Source organism: Asterias amurensis, chromosome 2 (genome assembly GCF_032118995.1).
Source record: "Asterias amurensis chromosome 2, ASM3211899v1".
Taxonomy (NCBI): domain Eukaryota; kingdom Metazoa; phylum Echinodermata; class Asteroidea; order Forcipulatida; family Asteriidae; genus Asterias; species Asterias amurensis.
Window position 1 is genome coordinate 25,557,188 of NC_092649.1, and position 24,451 is coordinate 25,581,638.

General features: G+C 40.9%; 3 protein-coding genes across 5 annotated transcripts in view; 1 reads left to right on the forward strand and 2 right to left on the reverse strand.

The window, feature by feature from the left end:
* Positions 1–628, reverse strand: part of LOC139954389 (uncharacterized) — a 41,918-nt gene extending 41,290 nt beyond the window's left edge. For both annotated transcript variants that reach the window (XM_071954161.1, XM_071954160.1), the window contains exon 1: positions 143–628. In XM_071954161.1, the coding sequence (XP_071810262.1) occupies positions 143–200 (58 nt within the window). In that variant the 5' untranslated portion in view covers positions 201–628. The remainder of the gene's footprint in view (positions 1–142) is intronic.
* Positions 629–2,120: 1,492 nt separating this feature from the next.
* Positions 2,121–23,568, reverse strand: LOC139954393 (inter-alpha-trypsin inhibitor heavy chain H3-like). The gene is made up of 17 exons (XM_071954164.1): positions 23,013–23,568; positions 20,389–20,487; positions 19,284–19,456; positions 18,636–18,746; positions 18,134–18,272; positions 17,264–17,548; positions 9,564–9,730; positions 9,094–9,215; positions 8,569–8,717; positions 7,719–8,132; positions 7,437–7,598; positions 7,111–7,237; positions 6,434–6,571; positions 6,112–6,225; positions 5,606–5,794; positions 3,953–4,129; positions 2,121–3,405 (listed from the first exon to the last, which is right to left on the reverse strand). Exons 1-17 carry the CDS (start codon positions 23,133–23,135, stop codon positions 3,176–3,178), a joined length of 2,919 nt encoding a protein of 972 aa, XP_071810265.1. The 5' UTR covers positions 23,136–23,568; the 3' UTR covers positions 2,121–3,175.
* Positions 11,458–15,744, forward strand: LOC139954394 (uncharacterized). 2 transcript variants are annotated; one of them, XM_071954166.1, is made up of 2 exons: positions 11,458–12,073; positions 15,359–15,744. In XM_071954166.1, exons 1-2 carry the CDS (start codon positions 11,598–11,600, stop codon positions 15,528–15,530), a joined length of 648 nt encoding a protein of 215 aa, XP_071810267.1. In that variant the 5' UTR covers positions 11,458–11,597; the 3' UTR covers positions 15,531–15,744. The 2 variants fall into 2 exon arrangements, with proteins under 2 accessions (XP_071810267.1, XP_071810266.1); XM_071954165.1 differs by lacking the exon at positions 11,458–12,073 and adding an exon at positions 12,737–13,837.
* Positions 23,569–24,451: the final 883 nt, after the last annotated feature.

Consider the following 24,451-nt stretch of genomic DNA (forward strand, 5'->3'; position numbering starts at 1 on the left):
TGGCCAGTAACATGTGTAATATAAGCGAGCTATTTTCGTGCTTAAGCAAATATTTTGCTTAAGCAGCTCTATGAAATTGGCCCCTGGACTACAACCTCCACGATTACAACAATAGAAACATTCCACTGACACACATTCTTACCTTCAAGGAACAGTGAGATGACGCAACAGAGAAAGCTGGATACTAGAACCAGTCTCATGACGACACCTTTAGTATTCCCACTCCTATTTGCTATGAAATGGGAGGAAAACTCCACACCTGAACAGGCACAGTCTTCCTCTGAAAACCTCCCTTGGACGTCAAGAAATAATTATGTTTGTCGCTCACTGGAATAGTTAAACCCAGGTACTTAAAAACTCGTTAAACAGTGTCCAAAACCTCCGTAAAACCGTGACAAATTCCACCTAAAACAGTTGCACCAGTTCATAAACTACCAGTCACCGACAATGCTGACTTGCTTCTGCCAGTGTTATTGCTTCTCTCATGAGCATGCGATCAGCGCACCTGTAAACACACTTGGCCCCTGATGCATGACATTTTGACGGCTTCATAATATTTTGGGGGTAATTAGTGCCGGGTGTTGCCTGAGTGCGCTTGGAAGTATTAGCGGCCAACAGGGCAGAACAACTATAGCATTAAATAGTAAGGGTAATACTGTTGGAAGCGCGTTCAGACAATGTGTATGAGCGCTATTTACAAACCGAATTTTCTTATTTTTTATTATTATAAAAAAATGGAAAATACGTACTGTCTTGAATTTTTTTCCCTTCGTTTGTTTGGTACACTAGTGATTTTGATTAATTTCGTACCTTGTTTATGTTCACTGCTTTGTCTGTTTATGCACAACTGTCTTCATATTTATGCATTGTTTTAGTGGGTGGAGCCAAAATGTGACCGAATGGTTTTACCCATATAACAATGTGTTAGCACCATATACTAAGTCCTTTTCCGAGCTCTTTGAAAAAAAAACCCAGGCATATAACTCGTGTGGGGTTCGAACCCACGACCTTTTGCATGATTTTTAATATTTTTTATCTTTATTGTTTGCCCCGATGGCCGACTATATTCGAAGCGATACCACGCTCTCCTGTTTTGCGACGAGCCAAGGTGAGTGCACATGCACGTTCAATGAATTATCAAACTGGCGACCAGGCAGCAAGCAATTACATACCCTCAGACCATGTAACAATGCATCCCTTCCTTTGAACTAATTTTGGTCATTATCATCAGGTGAGGACAGTATTGGACAATAAGCCATACCAACGGAAATTTATGTTTCCCGTAAACTGGCACAAACATCTTCTTCTTCTTTTGGATATACTTAATTGCAATTGTCACCTTTTGTAATTGTCAAATACCAGCATTTTGACTTGGTGTATCCCGACATTATGCATAAATTAAACACTCAGTGAAAGTTTGGGCTCAATTGGTCATCGAAGTTGCATTGGGTGAATAACGAAAGAAAAAAACACCACGATTGCACTATTTTGTGAGCTTTCAGCCCAGATGCCTAAGAAATGAAAAAAAAATTCAAGCTTGAATCCTTTTAATATTTGAGTAAGAAATTACCTCTCTCTCAAAAACTATGTTACTCTAGAGGGAGCCGTGTCTCGCAATGTTTCCCATTGCTCGATACCATGTAAGTTATGCCAACAATTATTTCTAGTGCTTTTAAAGGGAATGTACACGTTTGGTAATCACTCTTAAAATTAATGGCAACAAAAACCTTTGGTTGAAAGCCTACAGCACCGTCGATAGCAAAAAGCCCCACAATTTGTATCTGAGAACGCTTCTCTTTTGTTTTCATCTCAAAGCGCATAGGGACTTCTCTGTGATTGTGATAATTATGCGCTCTACAAAAATGGTTCATTATTATTATAATTATTGTGTATTCATTTTAATAAAAATTGAGACTTAATCTTCCGGTGTGGACATATATTTACGCCGGATTGTCGACGATATCTTTAAAAAAACTCGATGACCTTTTGAAATAAAAATTTCACATGTTAGTTTTATAGTGTATACATCTACATTTACATATGATACAAACACAGACAGAAACAGTAGAACATAATATACACATTTTCTTTAGACACTACTATAAAACAATCTCATTTATTCTGTAAAGGTGTTAGCATCAGTCATTACCAAAATCACTTTTACTTTATTATAACGTACGTGGATAATAACGCACGAATCGTATAAACCATCTTTAAATGAGATAAAACATTTCCGTAGAAAAATATTTGGAACAGTATTTGAACCTTTATTAAATTTGCATCGGGGATAAAGAATATTAATTTTGGTTTCACTCTTACACTGATGTGCGTTAGCACAATATGTTATCCAACTCGTGGATAACAAACAAAAAGTCCCTGGGTCAAGTTCGCGCAAAGATTGGTTAATGAGTGGTTGTTAATTGACATACATAGGGCATGCGCACAGATGTTAGAGTACGACCGACTGTATAGTCATGTCATTGCATGGCGACCGGCAAAACGCACATTTTTTTTATAACTGATCCACTCTACACTGTGCTATGAAACCGGCTACTGGTTACCAGCGATGCGACCATACCTGGTGGTAGGTTGGTTCCAAAATAGTCGACTAGCGTAGTCCAAACAGAGAATTCGGGCAATGTTCCGTCAAACTATGGTCAACGATAGTCCTTGCGCGAACTTGGTCCTGGTGGACGATAGTTGCACCCCTGCATCTTTACATTGTTTCGACTTATATGTCAGGGCTCGGTTCATAATAAACCCAAGGAACTCAAACGCTGAGCAGAGACATTTGGGTCTCAATAGAAACAACGCAAGGCATTCTGTTATGTTTGGTGCAAATAACGGCATCAGTTGTGAGTCCCTCCTCCATTACTGCTCACCATTATCTTTGATGACTAAAACATAATCATTTACATATAAAATGTTGTATATAAAAGACACTTTCTGTGGGTATAAAAATACTTGATAAAATGTTCAATAATTACAATCTTCATTGTCAGCGTTAATTGGATCACAATGACTTAAACCAAAGTTCACTAAAACTTGTAGATTCAATGCCCTCAACTATACATCTGGTTGACATTGTTTGAAGCAACATTAGTGACCATGCAAAGTATCAATAAAACAAATGTCACTTTAAATTGCTAAGACAAAACTCAACACCACACGATCATTACGGCAGAGTCTCTAGTGGTACTAAATAGTCTGTATGTTTCCCGTCGATCAGATCGTTGGCGTTGTTAGCAGCAAACCAACACGGCTGCTTCTCCCCAACCAAGGAGTTCAGACGAGACCTTTGGACCACTTTCACCGTTCTGTCCATCACGTGGAGCTCACCGAGTAGGGCGCCACCATCCGACGGGCTGAAGGGTACCATCTGTACTTTTCTGCGCTGAAATTGCCCTGTTAAGAGGATCAGAGAGATAAAACCAATCGTCAGTTGAGCGTTTTTTGAAGCCTGCTTCAAAAGAGTCATTACTTCTCAATATGTAACATAGCTATCTTTCCATTGCCTGCTTTGCAAGGATATCATCGTTTGTTCTTTTTATACACATCATATTTTCATCTTAATTAATTAAGCGTTATTGTTGTTTGTAAGTTTAGGTGTTTTTGTTCCCATTCGTACGTCCTCTGTTTGTCCGTTTATCCTGTCGGGAAGCCGTTTAAAAAAAACCTCCTCCTTCCTTTTTTCAAAAATGGAGGACGCTAAACATATCTTTTTATTTGGCCTAATTAATACATGTATCATTGTTCAACCTGAAGGCCCGGTCACACAGGCCCCGATAACTGAACGAAAACGAGAACAATAAAAATGTACACCCTCGATTGGTTGAATTGCTCCGCACAGAATACGCCCGTACGCTTATTCAACCAATCGAGGGAGTGCATTTTTATCGTTCATCATTTTCGTTCTCGTTATTGGGGCCTGTGTGACTGGGTCTTAACATACCTATGAGGCCATGTACGCCCTTGGTCAGCCCTTCGTGATTCCTTATGTAGAATCCAAGATGATCTACTTTGTAGGCGTTGTTTGGATTCATACGATGTAACATAAACACCAGGTTGACACTGCCATCACTTTTATAAATCATCACCTGTTTGCCAAAGACCTCAACGGTCCAGTTACCTGCATAAACAAAAATAGATGTTGTTAAAACTTTGAAGCTTTGCATGGTGTGCAGAATAGGAGCAACTATTAATATAAATATTAATAGTAATCTTGCGGGTATAACCATGGGTAAAAACTCTTTTGAGGGAGTGGTGGCTCTTTTGAAGGAGTGGTGGTCTTCTGAAGACGAGCAGACTGTCATGTTCGAAACGTCGAGACCAAACCGGCTCTTTTCAGAGCCACCACTCCTTCAAAAGAGTTTTTACCCATGGTTGTACCCGCAAGTTTACTATTAATATTTATATTTATAGTTGCTCTTATATCAAGTGATAAAGCATAAGGGTTGATGTTAAAAAGTAGACAAACGTAAACAAGATAAAGTAACACAGCTGAGAGTACGTTTGGGTCGATGGTTAACATTTTAGGCACATTCAAGATTTCACATAATAATTAATTGTTATTATTTTACTGAAAATGTTAGCTTCATGAGTAACAGAAATTAGGCCTAATAAACCACAAGGGTTGTTGATAAAAATATGCAAACAAAATAAAAGTAACACAATATCTGAAAGTGCGTTTGTGTCAATGCGAAACATTAGTCACAACACCGACGTACTAAAGACACAAAGGCTTTATGAGCTACACAACATTTAAAATATCAAGTAATAAACACAAAGGGTTGATGCTAAAAATAGACAAACAAAACAAGATAAAGTAACACACCTATGATACGTTTGTGTTAGTTCGAAACATTATTCACATTCAAGTACTAACGACACATGATTACAATTTTACTGAAAAGGTAGGCTTCGTAAGCTAACTAACTATACTAAAATAACATAAAGTAACAACCTGAGAGTACGTTTGTTTCAATTCGAAACATTTTACTTGACTGAAAATGTGGGCTTTATGAGTTAGCACGGGGGAGCCTGTTGCCTGCCTTGAAGCGGCCATTGTTCACGATGAAATATTAAGATCAAGTTAATACAGAGTTCACGTTTTATTCAAACAAAAACCTTAGGTCTAGTTTGCACAATGTCACATTTTAAATTAAACTAAAATGAAGCTTATGTTTAATAAATCATGAAACATGTGATGCTATAAATTAACACAAAAAACACACAGAGTCTGTACTTCTGGCGGGCAAGATTTGTACATAGCCCAGTGGAAGAAAAACAATCTTATATTTTATGGAGATACTGTCTGAATTTGGTTATCAACTTTTGAAATATGAAGAAAGAACCACATCTCAAAACCTCTTCAGCTATCTCAACCAATGTTGTACAATTATTTGCCAGTAAAATGGACACAGTGTATTCACATAGGTTTTTATTTGAACCACGGCTTTGTGCTTTTGGCTTAAAGGCTCTGTCAGTAAGGTTATGGAGAAAACATGCGCATTCCTACGGGGCTCCTCAAAAGGGCAGACGGACCCACGGAGCCCACAGACGGAACCAAACACAAAGTTTCGAAAATGCACAATGCATGCCCTACCTTTGTAAACTGCAACAGTGTTTGTCCAAGACAGCACCATATTGTTGTTGACAGTTACGGCATCTGTGGTGATCCTGACGGTATTCCCACCGGGTAAACGGACCCCTATTCTACCAAAGTAGGTTCGTATACGGGCAGTTCCCGGAACCTGCTCGGGAGCAGCGACGATAAATCCCATGACCTGGAGACCTGAAGAAAGTCAAGAAAATAAAATCAAAAAGAACAATGATTGTAGAAATTAAAAAATTGTTTGAAAGCACTAAAGAAAAAGCAAGTTATCAAGCATCATTTAGTTAACATAACGCAGTCTTGCAGACAACTGTCAAATAATGTTTTACTTCTAAGATGGCGGTTGATGACGTAATGTGTAATCCATCTATTCTAACTTCTCGTTCAAGGTATTCTGGAAAAGAAAAAAATGGCGCGGCTATATCGTACAATACTTGGAACGAGGTTGTTGATTAAACATACATCTACTCTTAGATAAACTGTCCTCGACTACGTACCCAGCTCCTCGTCCGTCAGCAGATTATAAACTTCCCCTGGCTGGCCAGTAATATCGAAGCAGACACTGACGTCACTGGCTGGAACGTGAACTACAAAGTGGGGATCACTGTCCGCTGTAAGGATTCAATCAGTACATGAACATAATTAGTGACCATAACAAGTCATTTTGGATAGATGTTAGTTTTGCATAAGGGATAAAGAATTATTACTTGTTTATTATTATTGTGGTATGGCGGACAAAAGGAGTGTTTTTCAGTCTTTTACATTAAGAGCATACAGTATTTGCCTCTAAAAAGTAAAATGTTTTAAAGAAATTCTTACCGAATCCTCCGCCCCCTCCTCCTCCTCCTCCTCCTCTCCCTGCGCTCCCTCCTCTGCTTGCACTATCACCTCTAGATGAAGTGCCAGCAGGTGCGGGGCGTCTGTTGTGCACCGCGCTGGAACTCGTCATATCATCATCTGGAAAAAACAGAAAAACACATAACCATGACAAACAAGCTGGCGAGTGAGGGACAAAAGTCACTCTTTTATGATCAAGGCCCTTTCGGTGAATTGGAATCAGCTAAGTTCATGGACCCTTTATGCCCTTCCCCAGGTAGTATGACTAATGGACTCGGAATCTTCAGTAACAAAACACTTTCTATAGAGCCTGGGCACAAACATACTCTAGTTTTTTCAATGTGTAGACACATACTAATATAAAAAAAATAAAACATTAAAGTGTGTTAATATCTTCTTCTTTTTTTTGTAGGGGGAACTGTTTCTTCACTTCTGAAAAATGTTTTATAAGTGTGAAATCAAAATTACAAACGAGCAACCCTTGACAAGGCCGAGGCATCGAAGGGTTAATATTTGAACGGCTTTCATGATACTTAGATTACAATTACTCTAAACTTGAACATTTGTTCATGCATGTATATGTCTTTCGAAACTATTTAAAACTTGGGGTGTTTCCAGAATATTTAGATCAAAGTTATTCAAAACCTTAGGGTTTTAACCTTGTTCGACGTCCTCGTTGGTCCCCTCGTTCCCCGCATCATTTACACCAATCGGTGGTGCAACCTCGTCCTCTTTGTCCTCAGGTCTCACCACCAGCAGTGACGTCAATGGTGTCACGAAATGGTACTAATTGTCAAGAACACAATAACAGACAGATTGCTCAAATAATCACGATTTCACTACGTTGATTGATACGGTTTTCATCTCGACTCCCACGAAGTTTAAACTTCCCTAATCTTGGTTAAAATCGTAAGTTAAAACTACAAGGAGGCCACTACGGGCTTATAGAACAGTTGTGCAATAAGAACAGAAATCTTGCAATTACCGTCAGTGAAAGTTCAAGTGCCCTGGCCTTCAGTGCGTCCCTCTCCTCCCTACTTCTTGCGATAGTTCTATCCTCCAATAGCGACTTGATGGTCATGTAAGCCCATAGGCGCTGGCAGAAGTCATCGACCGCGTGCCGGCTCAGAACAGCTGCAGATGGTGTCTGCAAAATGAGAACAGAACGTCTTCAGAAGGAACAAATAAGTCTCATCACTATGGTCTCACAAAACTATGACAACACATCTAGGATTAATGCAGCTAAACTCTTCAGTGAAACTGTTACCTGTGTATTAACCGATGTCTGCAGCTCGAGGAAAGAATCCATGGAGTTCGCAGAAACCGTGGCCACCAACTCCGTCATGCCGTTTCCTTGCACTGTAAGCTCGTTCTCAACAGGCAGCTGGCCGGCCACAATGATCTCAGTCCCCTCGAAGTAGCTTAGAAACGTGGTCTGCGTAGTGGCGTCTACGTTGATATGGTTGTACTTAATGTTGATGTTGAAGAGGAGCGGTGTGGCAACCTCATCGTAGAAACCCTTGAGCTGGAGGGCGGCACTGCTGTCTTCGTATATCTTACGTCCCACGCCTTGATTCTCGGTGGCTAACTGCTCCAAGAATTTCTGGTCTACATTATCCCCGAAGCCTAGGCAGAAGAGGGCAAACTTGCCGTTGATTCGCGCGGCCACCTCATTTCGTATCTGCATTTGTAGTGTTTTTTTAATTTAAAAGAACGTTACAGAAATGATAAGAAAAAAAAATCGTCTAAGATCATAGATTTATATAGAATGTACACGGCCTTATGATGCTGATAGTAGAAAAACATCCCTTTAACTTTTCCTTTCTCAAATTTCATAATTTGTTAATTGCCAAGTAAGCGTTTCATTCCTTTTTTTTTTTTTAAATCGATGTCCTGCAAAATGTGTTCTCGGTTTTTCACTATTTTCTCGTGACCCAGATGGCCGATCGATCTCAAACTTCTACAGGTTTGTTAGGTTTTTGTATATGGTGGATTACATAAAGTGCCAGCAACTGTTTCGTTAGCAAAAACCAATTCTGCAATGTTTATTTAACCAGACACATGATCTTCTATCGCTGCCTTCACATCGCCACCAGGGCACCATGGCCCATACGTACCTGCAACAGATTAGTGGTTCCAGATGACGGGAGGCCATCTGTTAGCATAATGACCATTGAGAAAGCATCTCGTTCGTCTTGTATATCAGCCAGTTCAGATGTCTCGAGGAGGGACACGCCGGCCATGACGCCAGCGTGTAGATTTGTACCTGTTTGTTAAAGCACATGGACGCTATATTGGAAATTACTCAAATTAAAACTAATTAATAAAAACGTAATTGGTTTCGAACAATGGAGAGCTGTTGATAGCAAAACATTGTGAGAAAGGGCTCCCTCTTAAGTAACGTGGTTTTTGAGAAACAGGTAACTTCTCAATCAAATATTTAGAGACTTCAGGCCTGAAGCCCATTATTAGGCATAATATAAAAGCACACAAATTTGTGCAACAAGGGCGTTTTATCTTTCATTGTTCTCTTGCAACTTCGATGACCAATATCGAGCCCAAATTTTGCACAGATTTGTTATTTTTGCATATGTTGGGATACACCATACTGGTGTATTTGTTTTTTTAACCGATTGTCTTACCATAGAGCGCCCGCAAGCCATCCACAAAATCCAGGGCATCTTTAATGTTATTCGGTGTACAGTCCACCATCTCCCCAGCCTTCCAGGTCCGAATGTCATCTGTGAATGTGACAATGTTTAACCTGTAATCAAAGAAAGAAGACACTCTAAAAGTCACCTGGAAATATAATTTTTATTTTTTCAAACATAACAGTAAATGTATAGTAACAATAAAACAATTTTTGCAAAGTTTCAAATCCTACTTTCTTAGGTTTGTTTTGTATGCATATGTTGAGGTACACCAAAATGAGAAGACTGGTCTTTGACAATTACCAATAGTGTCCAGTGTCTTTAGTGGGAGGGGGGGGCACCCTTACTTTCACGTTTACGTTTACGTTGGTCTACTCAGCACAATCCACAAGTTTGGACGTAAAGGTAAGGGTGGTTGATTGGTACTCAACCACATCGATGTGAGTTTAGTCTGGACTCACCTGTCGCCTTCTCTGATGTCGGCAAGGATTGTATTCATTGCTTCTTTCGTCTGCTGAATCTTAGAGCCGGACATCGAACCGCTCACATCAATCACGAACACCACGTTCTTATGGGCAGGGGCAAGTCCCTCAGGCGAGAAATAGTGCACAAAATACCCGTTCATAACCTAGGCGAGGAGATATAAAGGGGGAAGTGACATATAAATAATTCATTATATGTTTTGATGATTTTATATTTCCCATGATATATTAACACCAATCAAGTTGATAAGTGGACATAATTACTGATCTTACATAAAATAACATAAATTTAACTTTTTCAAAAGAAACATAATATTACAGTATTTGGTGGGAGCTTTAATGGCACTGGACACCATTGGTGATTGTCAAATACCTGAATTCTCACTTTGTGTATCCCAATGCATAACATAACAAGTAATTCGTAAAAAATAATCTACACTTTCATCAATAGAGTGACGTCAAAGAAATAGTTTAAATTTTCATATTTTTTTTTGGAGTACCCTCCCCTGAAGCGTAGGTTCCCTGTACCCCAAGCAGCGTAAGGCCTACTGGGCGACTGCATGTTTCGTACGATAAATCTGTAAAATTGTAAATCTGTAAAATTGTAAATCTGTAAAATTGTAAATCTGTAAATTTGTAAATCTGTAAATTTGTAAATTTGTAAAATTGTAAATCTGTAAAATTGTAAATCTTTAAAATTGTAAATCTGTAAAATTGTAAATCTGTCAATTTGTAAATCTGTAAATTTGTAAATCTGTAAAATTGTAAATCTGTGAAATTGATAATCTGTAAAATTGTTAATCTGTAAAATTGTAAATCTGTAAAATTGTTAATCTGTAAAATTACAAATCAGTTGGTGCTTAATATTTGATAGCACTATTTGTTGTTCTATCAATGAAAGTGAAACATCGGGTAGGACAGTAAAAACAAAATCTTCAAAACAGAGTGACTTTCTGTCAGTGTATGCATAACATTACAACACATTTGTTGCCTATCCTCGCCACGTAGCTAACATGTAGGGACCGTCATCGTCGGGTGGTGTTGTTGCTTTTTCTTAAAAAAAGAATTGTTGTTATTTGTCTTTGAAGACGAATTCGTAGTCTATGGGCTTGTTTTTAAAACCATAACTTATCAAACATTCATGTAATCTAAATCATCACCAGGGTGTCAATTTTAATTTCTTTTAACAACCCTCTTCTAAAATGAACGGGTTCTCGAACAAACCGCCTGGCAACCACAATTCTAAAACGTAAGTTCAAAATCTACTCATTTCTGGCTCTACATAGTCACAACAACAGTCAATTCACCACCTTAAGAGGGCGCTGTTCGTGCGGCGACCACCGGCCGCGTATTTTTTTTCCTAGGACGAACGTGGGCAATTAACATAAAATGTTCCAATTTAAGTAATGGCTATTCAAATTAGAACACATTTGGCAGTTACTTAAATTGGAACATTTTATGTTAATTGCCCACGTTCGTCCTAGGAAAAAAAAATACGCCCACCGGCGATAATTTATACGTATATTTATATACCGGCTGGTAGTGAATTGTGTACTGTTACATTGATATGGTAACTTGCTGTAGTTTTTGTAAATTTGGTGTAAAGGCCGAAATGAATTTCTCATCTTGGTAATTGAATTGTTCAGAATGCCCATAAACTCAGTGAAGTGGATCAATGTTCATCCTAGTCTGTAGTCAAAGCGCAAGCGGCGACCCCTTGAAGTGCTTATCAAAGACCACTTGTTTACTCAAGCGTTCAATGTCTCGGGCATTGAGTTCACGTTGAGTTATGATATGGGTGCGTTCGTTTAGCTTCACTGGGTCGACCCCGGTGTGTGGCGTTTTTTTTTCATAGGACAAGTGTGTGCAGATAATTACCCACGTTCGTCCTGGTAAAAACAAAAACCGCCAGGGGAGCTAAACGAACGCACCCTTTATAGTGTACATGTAGTAACTCCGTTTCTAAGCTTAACGTTGGAAGTATAGTGAATAGTGGATCGTGGATCTACAATAATGTTGTCCCCGAATGAAGCCCAGTATGCCGAAGACGAAGCCCACATGACAGAAATGCTTGAACTCTTCAAAAGAGAGACGTTGAGCTTTGTGGACGGGACACTCCCGTTCGACACGTACGACAAAGCTGTGGGCTGGGATAGAATTCTGGAGGCAGACGGTCGCCACTTTGTGACTCAGTTTCCCCAAGGTCATGCCGTTATGTCGCAGGACATTGGTGGTACTAGCGGTGCCAGTTTCCTGAGTTTTGTGGGATTTTTTGGCCACCGAGTTGTGAACGTCACACCAGATCTACTTAGCCAAATGAACCAATTCACGAGCAGTTTGTGCGCCTTGTTATGTGACCATCCGGATATTTTGCTATACGGGTATGCAGAGGTGAAGGCGAAGGGTGACTATTATAATTTAGTGGTACTTCGTCACGAAAGCGCAGGAATGAAATGGAGAGATGGTGCGCTCCATCAGCAGGCTGTCAAGTAAGTTTAGAGTTGGTCTGTATAGAGAGAAACATGTATTTCCATGGAAAGTCTGATATTGCTCTTTTTTTTTGTTAAATTCTTCGAAGTTACCAGCTTATTTTACTATTAAAGCGTTTTGCGTGGTGGAAGCAGATAACTAACTGCGATCTCAGACTTGAAATCAAGTCTTAGGTTCTTCATAACCAGTGACTCGAAAAGTAGGCTACGTACAAAAGGTGTGAGCACGACCAGCATGGTGAATCGCCGACAGTTTTCTGGTGTCAACTCGCCCACTATTTAGCAAAGTCGCCCACTGAGTGCTGTGAACGCACGTACAAGAATCCACGAAACTGAGGGGTCGTCGCCCTGTAGTCCCATCTGCCATTTTCTGCCATGGTTGGCACCTTAAAGCGCTAGGCTCTTAAATTAATCTTAATTAAATTCGAATACCATTGTAGGAAAACACACGTGAGCTCCATGCTGTGAGCGCTTTGAAACGCTTTTGGTTTTGACAAATATAACTGCAAAATAATATAACAAAACATTTAACAAAATAAAGTAAAATAACTGCGTGTTATTAGTATTATTTAAGGTAGTTGTCATTTCATGGCACCCCTTGCCATTAAATAAGGGGCTTTTAATATGGGTGAGCACTAAGCAGGGCCATGGTAAACTTTTACTTTAACTTTGGCTTGCAAGTTTTGCCTCGATCGTTAAAAAGTAGATGTCAATGATCCACACAAAAATATGCCTCGAAATGGCTTGGTTTTACACGGTCGGCCATTTTGTTGTGGAGTCAACACAAATTGGAATGCCGTGTTATTCACGATGTAATAAAAGGAAAACCCATGCAATGTCGAGGCATTTATAGTGTGAATCATTATATTCTTCTTTGCAAAACATGCTGACCATAATATGCATTTATAGCAAACAGTTTCAAACGATTCTCATTGACCAACTCGCCCGATTCAATGCAACGCGTCCCTTTACGCCACAAACATCGTGTATTATAAAGAAGGGTTTGCGGTAACACCATGTAATGAGTATCTCTACTTATCGTGTACATTGTTGATCGGTCAACCATCCTTTTATTTTGTGACCTCCGGTGTTATTTTATTTTTGTCAACGGAATTCATAGCTATTGTGCAGGCAAGCTTAGTCATGCGCATTTAAATCAGGTATAAATGTGGGCCTAGACTACGTGTTGATTATTCTTATTCCTCCATGTTTGAGCATTCTGTGAATAATCATATTATTATAACCAGCCATGGAGTTTTATCCACGTGTTAAATCCTACTCGGAAGACGCTGCGCATCTGGGAGAAATGCTTGGCTTCTTTCGACAAGAATGTGTGGATTATTTAAATGGAGAGTTCTTGGAAAGTTACAACAACGGCGTCGGTTGGGAGAGGTCGCTGGAGGACGGGCGGTACTGTTTGACTCAGTTCCCCCATGGACATTCTTCCACTGCTGCGGCATTGATGGCACCCACAGAAAGCCTCGACGATGCACTTGATGGGACCAAATCAGCATCTAAGAGGCTTAGCTTTGTGGGATTTCTCGGTCGTAGGAACCCCGAACAGGCAGGGGAGCTGAGTTGCCGTATTGACAAGGTAGTGCAGGACCTTATGATGCTGATGTGCGACCAGCCTGATGTGCTACTCTACGGCACGGCCGAGTGGTCACTGGACGACAACAACCACTATAATTTAGTTGTCATCCGTAACGAGGAGGCAGGCACTAGATGGAAGGAGGGTGAACTACATATGAGAGAGGCTGTAATGTGAGTTAAAACAGTCACTGTCCACCGTTAACTCTGTTGGTCTAGTTGAACCGGAAGACAATTCGCCCTTTATGAACGTACGCGCCCCTACCCTACGGACAACTCGACAACTCGTCCGCTCACTTGTAACCCACACAAATTATGCCTCGAAATTGCACGGTTTTCCTTTTACGTCTATCACGGCACGCTATTTTTTGAGACAAACTTTTGACTCCAGAAACTGGCTGACCGTAATAGTTTGCCAATTAAAAGGAAAACCTTGCGATTTAGAGGCATATTTGTGTAGATTATTCTACTTTTAAAACACCTTTCTAACAAACGGTTTCACTAAACCAACTCGTCCGATCCAAGGCATCCCAAGGTTCACTTTAACCGTTTTAACCGTTTAATCGTAGTTTTAGAAGAATACCCCTTCCAAGGCAACCAGTACAATGTACAAACAAGTTATGTAAATAGAAATCATATAGCTTGCAAACGCAAGTTTGCCATTCAGTTTAATGGGACAAGCCGCATGGGGAAAAGAGCGCTGATAATCCTAGGTAACGGGCGCCAGCTGTCTGGTGTTTCACACGACAAACCGAACATTGCCGCCATTGTCGTATCCTACCTAAACAATGGTCCCCAGACAGATGAAGGTAATATGCAACATGACAACGCGGGACTATATATTATAGTAGACCTGCAGGTAGATCAAAAATCACTTTCCCAAATCAAAGGAACAAGTCTTCCGAGTGCTTGAATTTTCAGGAAACGATATGTGAAAGGCATTGAGAAGATGTGAACACTTAAGCTTGCTGACACAACATTCACGACTTGAGGTGATGCCGCAAAGATACTTCAATCGAGGATGGGTGGCCCTTCAAAGCCACCGTAATCTTTGCTAACACAAAACCGATTATGGTGAAATGAAACGGCCCACAAATCGTTCATAATGGACAATCAGACTGAGGTATCACGCTCATACCGAACAATTTTAGGAACATATCTAGCTAAACGAGAAGACAAAATGTCGTGCACTCTGAGGTGAAATAATCGAACTGCCTGCGCAGTCTATGTCCAGAGCCTACACAATATTGGCGAGAAAAGTGTATACTTAGTTAATCTTGTGTACCCCCTTGCTATTTGTTGCGTGCTTTCTGACCCCCTCTCTCTATCTATTTTCTGTTTCATCCAAAATGGGATGAGAGAAAACAAATCAGAGTTTTCATCATTGGGATTGAATCCCAAGACTCCTGACACTTCGGGCAGATGCCGCACCAACTGAACTATATGAGGCACAGTGGTATACAAATGTACTCCCTCAGATGTTCCCTGAGAACCACATATTTCTCTCGGTGTTGCATATTCTGATTCATGTATTTTCCACTTCACTGGTTATGTCACACTAATAGTTTTTTTCCCCATTTTTTTCTTTCCATTCAGTCTTCGAGAGAGACCCTGCTAGGGTCGAAACGTCAGGCCACTAACTATTTTTTGCTTAAAGTTGATTGTGCGTGTTTTTTTTTTCTCGTTTATTCACAGTGGCTTAAGTCCCAAGTACTACACATCAATTCGCATCCATACTGGTGATCTACCCGACGGACTGGATTCCACTCAGTTCAATCTAAAGCGATCCGTTCTTCTCGACTATACAGCACACCAAAAGGATCCGAACGCTCCGATACAGCGTGAAGTGAAATTGTGGACACAATGATTGGATGATTACGGGTGCACCCCACCAAAGCGTACAGAGCAAAACGCTAAATATTAATAATAAAAAAATACACGAACCACACTTAGAAGTCTAACAGCTTTTTACAGTAAAGGGAAAATTGTTCACTAACTCTTAAACTTCAATCCTCTACTCAATTTAATATGCAGGGTCCTTTGGCCCGTCGAGTTATCACCCCCCCCCCCCCCCTGCAAGCCAAAACACCCATACATCAGTGTAATTTTCCCAAACGTCCGATTACCGATATTGAAAATTTTTCCCATACACCTCTCAGCAGATAGGACCAATTTGTTAGGGCTCAATATCATCCAAAATACATTAAGTTGGAAGTCAACAACCCCCATGTCCCTAAATTGGTCAACCTTTTTTTTACACTGAACCCCTTGGAAGCTCTCACATCTGTCTAATATAGAATTTGTGTAGGGTATACACAACATTACAATGAGCTGGACGCTCTGTTTTCTCCTTATTTAGTGGGGTGCGCCCATGGGTGTCACTTTTGATGTCACCGTGGATTTTGTACACTCAATTCTACTCGGGTAATAAATACTTAATACATAATCGCCCGGAACAGTATCTGGTTATGGATATTTTAGTGTGCCCCTCTCCTAAGCCCGCCCTCCCCCCTTTACATGATTTTTGTGTATGTACACTTCAACAAAATAAAAACATTGCACAGCATAAAATGTTGGTTGCGTAGGTGTAAGTAAAACTGTTAAAACTTTGATTTGTAAGCCTATTTTTTTATATTATTTTTTTTTATTAAAATTGACAAACTTCGTGACCTATAGTTATAAAATATATATGACATATCAAATCTAAATATCAAAAAATAAATAATATAAGAAAAAAAGAAATGTTCAGGATATGTTTCTTAAGATAATGCACGACCGACGTATTTAAACTTAATAGTACTTAATTCATTTGGGTCTGTGGAAATTAAGCTTGTGTATCATTTTTTTATGGAGGTTTTTGGAACACTAATTCTTTACTACCTCGTAGTATTCATTACACATGCGATCATACAGGAATTTTCACTACGTGTCTTAGTTTTTTTTAAAGGAAACTCTGTTAAGTAAAGTTTCACGATTTATCGGGGATGTTTTGCTAGTTCATATTACCTTCTTATTTCGATTGTGAATATCCCATTGCGCCACATTGAGAGAGGGTCTTCTAGTACCACATTTCAGACGGAAGGTTCTCTAACGGGATTGAAATTTACCTGTTCAGTCTGCTTGCCTATAGCGTTCTAAAGTATATCTTTGCCTCAGGCAAGATAAGATTTAAAGCTATGCATGTCGGAATAATACCAAGAAGTAAGGTTTGTGGTGACACCATTGAAACAAAAACTCTTTTGTGAGTAGTGGTGGCTCTGAGATGAGCCGGTTTCTACTCGACATTTCGATCAGAGTGTGCTCCGACCGTCTTCTGGAGAAGACTGCCTGCACAGGGCCCGATTGCATGAAACTGTTATTAAGCAGAAAATGATGCTCGACAAATTTGTTTGCAAAGCAAAACAACTGAGTTGGGCAGCAGTGTCACAACAATGCAAACTTCACGTAATTTTTAATGGAAACCTGTTTCTGTTAAGCAATACTTTTCTGTGCTTAGCAAATGTTTGTGCTAACATAACAGGCTTTATGGAATTGGGTCCAGAACGTATCTGAACACACATCACATTCTCTGATTCTATTCCTACGAGTTAATCGTCTTACCTGCAGGTTCCCGGCGCTCAGATCGTGGAGGACATCATAATGCACCACTAGGTTACCAATGATTCCATCAGTGCGTTCCATCTTCTGTTGATCTTTTGACGGGTGGAATTTGATGTGAGCCCTGGACTGTGATATCTTGTCCAGAAACACAACATCCTGAAGGGAGGAGGGGGTAGCCTCATTGATGGAGCTACTACCTGATCCTGTTGACAACCACATGGCATCGAGTTCCTGTAGACCCTGGGGTTCCGTGATCCGGATATCCACCTTCATGCTTCCGATAATCTGAAGCGAAAGATACGACAAAATGATTAGATGACTTCAAAGTGTAATCCAATCAACTTTCAAATTCTGTTTGGATCTGACAGAAAGGATGGGACGTTGCTGGTTTTCTGTTAACGTAATGCTGATTTTAATTGGTGTAACTTTACGTCCTGTTGTTAAGAGAGACACAAAAATGCATGTTGTATAAGTCAATTTACATTTGGTTTGCGGTAACACCATGTGTGTATCTACTAGCAAGGTAGATTGTGCTCTTTTGAGAACTTGTCTTGCTTTATATATTCTACAACTGCAGTGTAGATTTTCTGAATTTTGGAGACTTCTCACTTCCGAACTGCTTTTTAACTATTCATGGGCGGAAGGTATACGATACAGGGCGCAATACGCACCAAAAAGTATCTCCCATGATGGATGTTTCCAACAAATTCAACACTATTTTTGAATATGTACCATTGTTACAAACAACTGTTTTTAGTTTTGCATATGGCTTTCCATAGTTTTCCAGCCTCGGTTGGCAAAAACTCGAGCTGTGACGTTGCAATAGAAAGGTCTAAACTCGCTACCAGTCTCATGTCCTGACTTGCTTACCTGTCCGGGGTCGATGTTGATGCTGTACTCTATGATACCGTGACGTCTTCGGAGCAACTCTTGGTAGACGAGGTCAAAGGTCACGGTGGAGTACGCAGCCACATTTACAGCAACACGGAACGTGTTAGGCTTGGTCACACTGCCATTAACGAAGACAATAATGAAATCAGGACATAATTTAATACAGCCGCTTTGGGTACCCAGATTAGCAAAGCACAGCAGAAATTATCATTACCCAAATAAGGTTACCAGGGGTGCGTTTTCGCGGTCGTAGCCAATAAATGTTTCGGTTAAGCTGACCATTGGTTAACCACTGCACAATGGCCGTAGACCGATACAGGTATTGGTTACGACCCCCAAAACGCACGTCAAAAACACACTCTGGTATACCTCTAAGATTAGAGTAGCATGGGGATGGGGGGGGGGGTGCACCCTGCAAAACTTCAAGCACCAAGAGTAAGTTTATCGGCCTTCGTATAAACACATTTCAAGCTAAACTTACTGTTGTTTGACTTGTCCAGCAGTGTCTCCTCGTTCTTTTGCAGCGTTATATTCCTTCTGCGCCTGCTCTTTCTCCTTCACTTCGGCCTCGTATGGAACATTGTCGATCACCCTGCAGGAGGAGACCAATATTAAGATATCAAGAACTAATGACTTTGTCCGATGAGGTCGTCTTATTTAGGAAGTTAAGTTTGGGACTGAAGTCAAAGAGCTGATTCTAAAGAGTACAATTCTAAAGTCTGGAATTTTCAGAGCTTTGAAAATGGTATATAACTTGTTGAGGCCCTGAGATTATGGGTGCGTTCGTTTAGCTCCCCCGGATCAACCCCGGTGTGTGGCATTTTTTTCCCCCAGGACTAACGTGTGCAGATAATTACCCACGTTCGTCCTGGAAAAAAAATCGCAACACATCGGGGTCGACCCAGGGAAGCTAAACGAACGCACCAAATATACTTTAAGATGATGACGTCATAAACTAAGATAACGACATCCTGAGATGTAGCATCTCGAGAAGTCGACATCCTACGTTTATGATGTCGACAACTAAATAATTTGTACAGTTACAGGCCGATGTATTTAGGGGGGAAGGGTGAAAATGTACACAATTTCTTCAACAATTTAAGGGTAAAAAATCCTGATAGATTCTCACATTACAAATTTACTGATGAAGGCCTGATCGGGTAGAACGATGGAGAATGTGGCCTCCTGTGCATACTCCTCCGTGTTGACCAGCATGCTGTTTACTAATGTATTGGCGAACCGGGCTGTAATGGAGGCATCGACGTGGAAGTGACGAATCTCGGGTTTACGGACGCGTGTTGGCTGCAAAGGGAGAAAGTTAGTTAGGCCGTGTCCGAATAAGTTTCTACTGCAACGGCTAGGGCTATATTATGTTTGCATCATCGAGCGTCGAAGTATGCCTTACATTACGTCCGTAGCCTTAAGCTTTAGCCGCCAATTCGGATTTTATTTTTACGGCATAGGGGAAGACGGGCTCAACTCGCCTCAACAGCTAAACATTTGTCAAAAAGCGGTATTGTTTTGACGCTCCGACCAAAGCACCGTACACCTGGAATTTCATCTTTGAGAGGGCCAGTTTTTTATTTTCCTTTTTGCAAAGGACACTTCGCTTTGATTGGAAAACCTTTAAAGGGGCACGGTGCAAGGCCAAGACCAGAATCAACAGAGGCCATGGTCATAATATGGCCTGTAGGCCTATACATACACTCTGAATAGTCGGATGATGAACACCATGTGAGTACATCTTTTGGTTTGGGTGTTAGACAGACGTACCAAAATCAAAGAAAGGAAGTATAAAGTGTCAACCATATCTCAAAATGGCTTAAGGGCCGACCAATTTCGGATCAGTATGACCCGAATCTGCGACTTGACTCGGAATCTGTGGCTATATGACCCGGAATCTGTGACAGTAATCACAGTCAAAAGCAGGGCCCAATTTCATGGCTCTGCTTACCGTATGCACAGAATCGGCGCTTACGGAAGCAGGGAATTCTGTGCTAACAGCAAGCCTATTTCACCGTTTAGCGGTAAATTTTGGCGTCTGCGCGTGCGTACTCCACGTTACTATAGGCATTCTACGTTTACAAGGCTAGCGCAGAAATTCGGCGCTTGCACGTAAGCGGGGAATCGTGATCGTAAGCGCAGAATTCTGCGGTGAGCAGAGTCATGAAATTGGGCCCTGGTCCCTTGAGTTGATCAATTTGTATTTCGAATTTATAAGACAGAGTTTTTACCGTAACTCCTCCTGTGTAGTAATCTTCGTCATCACTCAAGTTGCCGTAATCATTGCTCCCTGACCCGCCACCTCCGGAGCCTGCTGCTCTTTCCTCCCGCTACATCAAGACAAAACAATAACATTGAATAAGTCACGGAGGAAAAAAACAATGCTTAAAGGAACATTACAGAATAAATTGGTAAGAAAACAAATCGTGCCTATACATGAAATTGTTTTCCCCGAGACAAAGTCTCATAGGCATGCGTGACGCCCTCTGTAGGAAACTCCGTCTGTCTTGTATTTTTGTACGCGAGTTTGTTTGGTCTCCTCCGTAAGAGCAAGAGTGTGTTGTTAGAGGAACGACCGTAAAGCAAATCAATAATTCCGGGGAGATGAGCCACCGTTCAAAACGCAGTGGTTATGAGTCCACGAATCAAAACACAGAGAAAATAACTTCAAAGACAACTTTCAGCGCCTTCGAAAACAATTTAGGATCACCATTAAGTTATATTAGTCGAGTATGAGCAAGTTTGGTTGGGGGATAACAAACTAAGCTAAGCGTATTATGTTTATCTTGATGTGAACCCCTTGCCTCACTCAACAAAGTGTCTTTACACGAAGCAACGTTTACAGGTAATGTTTTTAACAGGCAACCAACTACAGTGTATGCTACGTGGGACCACTTTGGTAGCACGTAAGTTAGTATTCGAACCTTGTCTTGCGTTCCACAAGGAAAATATTTGAACATTCAAATGTTGATTTTCTTCATTGAGATTCTCTGGAACTGGTTGCTTGTATATTGCCTCGTGTGACAAGGGCCTAAAAACACCCGACCCGGATCAGAATTGACCTAGACTTGATTCAGGTCCCGTTCGTGTGTAAGAGGACCCTAAAGCACATCGCGCCAACGAGTAAACAAGCGGTAGCTGCGGCGATGGCACGGGAGTGGGACTTGGGTCAAGTCTATAATTGAACCGGATCCCGGTTATGTGAGGCCTGACCAACTTCTGGGTCAGTATATAAGACCCGCAAGTTGTGCCAGAGTGACCAAAAAATGTGTCAAACTGACGAGCAAAATCCGAGTTCCAATCCCAATGAAACCAATTCCAGGGTCAGCCTGACCCTGGAATGGGTCAGCCTGACCCTGGAATGGGTCAGCCTGACCCTGGAATGGGTCAGCCTGACCCTGGAATGGGTCAGGCTGACCCTTGAATGGGTCAGGCAACCCTTTAAAGTGTTTAAAGTGTAGTCTTTAATATGCACTTTGTCTAGACGGCTTTTCTATTTCAAATAGTGTACGGTTAATGTGTTTTCTTGGAATGATGTATACCTCTAAAACTGAAACACTTGTTCAGCTCCATGTAAACACAAACTCCAGCACGCCATATCTTCTAAAACTTAACAGTTGGGGTGCAGTTTTGGCACGGGTTAATTGGGGTGAGGCCGGTAACAATAGACGCGGGTTCACAAGGCGTCTTGCTTGGTTTTTTAAATTACCTTTCGGTGTTTGTACAAGGTGTCTCGTCTCCTTCGACAAACAACATTTTTTTCGCAATCAATCAAACCAAGACCGCATATATGAGGGTTTCTTTTTAACACACCAGTACCCCGTGGCACAGTTTCAACACACAGTTGGTGACATGCACCCCCAGGCTAGGCCCCTCCCACTAAGAAGATGAAAATAAATAACAAAAGTACAATACGTAAAATGGAATTGAACGATAACGGTTTACAGTAAATGTCAGTACTGTATAGTCAAGCCCCTGTTGTCCGAGTACGAGTCGATGGTGTGAGCCACAGGGTGGTCTGTGTGTATTTTGGACACCCTGGTAAAATAATTCTAATTTGGAAACCCTAGCTGTTTTAAAAGCAACTATAAATATAAATATTAATACATGTAGTACACTTGCGGGTACCAACACCGGGTAAAAACTCTTTTGAAGGAGCGGTGGCTTTGTAAAGAGCTAGTTTGGTCTCGACGTTTCGAACAGTATACTCTGCTCGTTTTCAGGAGCTGTTTTATTTGCCAAATGTATTGTCAGTGAACAGTTTCGACACCCATCACTAATTAAGTTTCCAGGAAATGTTGACACCCTTTTCCCAAAACCCGATGGCTAATCTTAAGTCCGAATCGTCCTCACCAAGGGGGAGTTCGAGTCTACCTAGTACTCACCCCCTCCCCGCCCCATCCCAGCATTCCTGGTAAAATAATTCTAAATCTGCAAAAACTTTTAGTCCTTCGAGATTGAAACAGCATAATAATTACATTCGTTACGATTCTTACTATTCATTTGCGATTTTAACATTCTGCCAACACTTGTTTCTGTCGTTGTAGTTGTATAGACACTTTATCTGTTTGACCTCCTCGATTGTATTTAGTCAAATTTGGTGCATCAATCAAAGGTCAAATCTGAATGTTGCTAAATGATTGTGTACATTTATCACACTAGGGGTAAACAAGACTTGATCCTTTAATTCGACAGACAGGGTGCGAAAGCCTGGCTGTTTTCACGGCGGAACAAACTAAAAACTAAACATGGATAAACCAACATCAATATTCTAAAACTTAGATAGATTAGATAGATACGTTTACTTCTACTATGCTAAAAAGCAGACGAAAACATAAATTTACTTGGTACTTACGTCCAAAACATCGTCCTCTTGGTCCGCTGGCGCTTGGGGAGCTAATACGAATGCCGGAGCAGCTCTCACAACAGCTATGGAGGAAACTACCCCCAGAACCACCAACACATTCCACAAACTCATTCTGTCCTCTGGCTTATCCTCCTTGCCGCACCAGCTGGCAAAGCACTCTGGAGTACCCTTTTTTCTGAGATACTAAAGGAGCCCCTAAGAATTTGTTTTGAAGGTGTTCACGCACGACTGCTCTTTTTGTTTTGATGATATGTGGGTGGAACGCGTTGAGTTAGTAAAAGCTGCAATTTAGGTGCACATGAGATGCGCTTTCACAGTCAGATAAATCTGGAATGTAATGAGCAAGAGTCAAACTGAACTGACCAGGCGGTTTGGACTGTGAATGACCATCACAGGTACAGAGGAAGAACGCTGGTGCTCGACTCCACTCGTTCTCCAACCACTGCTGATTGCTTGTAACCCAGCTGTAGCCCTTCCTCTTCTATTTATAGGGTTTGACCACCACGGCTCCGAAGCAGTGACACCAGCTCTATAATCATTATGGCATGGTGGTTAGATCTCACTGCATGCACTCAGGGGCATTGGCCTCCGAAACAGTGACGTCATAGTGTTGATAGCTGTATCAGTGCACCGATGTGATCGTGATTGGGGGTTGGCGTATGGTACCGGTAGCGATTTTGTTTCTGTAGTATAAAATTGCCATTCTCAAACAGATTTCTTAAAAAAAAAAAAAAAAATCAGTGTAGAAGAATTTTCAATTGATAAGCACTACGATAGTGACAATTTACTTCGACAAAACAATGGCGTACTTGCAGCGCGCGTTACGGGCAACAACACTGATACGTTACTGGCGCAGACGGGGTAGGGTGGAAGGGTCGTCAGGGGGGCACGTTTTTTTTTCTCCAGGCGCCACGAACTTAGTAAACATGATACAGATATAATCCTATTATGCTTATAGGTCTGGATATACACTACTAGACACGAAGTGACAGTCAGGGGCGTGGTTAAAGTCAAGGGGGGGGGGCTACGTCCTAGATTTAAAAAGTGCTGAAAACCATTTGTTGTTTTACAATTTGTTTATAAATATAATAAAATACGTTGGCGAACTGTAAGCAATGAGCCAATGTGTGCGCAAACTTTGCTCTCAGCGAACCGCGACATTCATTTTATAACTCGACTTTCGCAGGAACTCCAGCGCTCAGTAAATAAAAGACTTAAAAGCCTAATAACGTGAAACACGGATTAAGTTGCTATTGATCCAACTAACCTTTCGCATTTCGCAGAAATATTACATGTATTTTATTTATGTTGTGTCGTTAGAAGATTACGATTATCGTTTGTCCACCAAGGTAAAGAAAGGAGCAATTTTCTCATAATTTGCTGATTTTGCTTACCTGCCTAATATGATGTGCACCATGCACATGTAC

Coding starts and splice junctions, on each gene's coding strand:
- LOC139954394 (XM_071954165.1), top strand. CDS start 13,323: ATGGAGTTTTATCCACGTGTTAAATCCTACTCGGAAGACGCTGCGCAT. Junction 13,838..15,358: donor CATATGAGAGAGGCTGTAAT/GTGAGTTAAAAC, acceptor GTTTATTCACAG/TGGCTTAAGTCCCAAGTACT.
- LOC139954393 (XM_071954164.1), bottom strand. CDS start 23,135: ATGAGTTTGTGGAATGTGTTGGTGGTTCTGGGGGTAGTTTCCTCCATA. Junction 8,718..9,093: donor TGGCTTGCGGGCGCTCTATG/GTAAGACAATCG, acceptor TTTAACAAACAG/GTACAAATCTACACGCTGGC. Junction 5,795..6,111: donor GCTGACGGACGAGGAGCTGG/GTACGTAGTCGA, acceptor GACTTTCTTCAG/GTCTCCAGGTCATGGGATTT.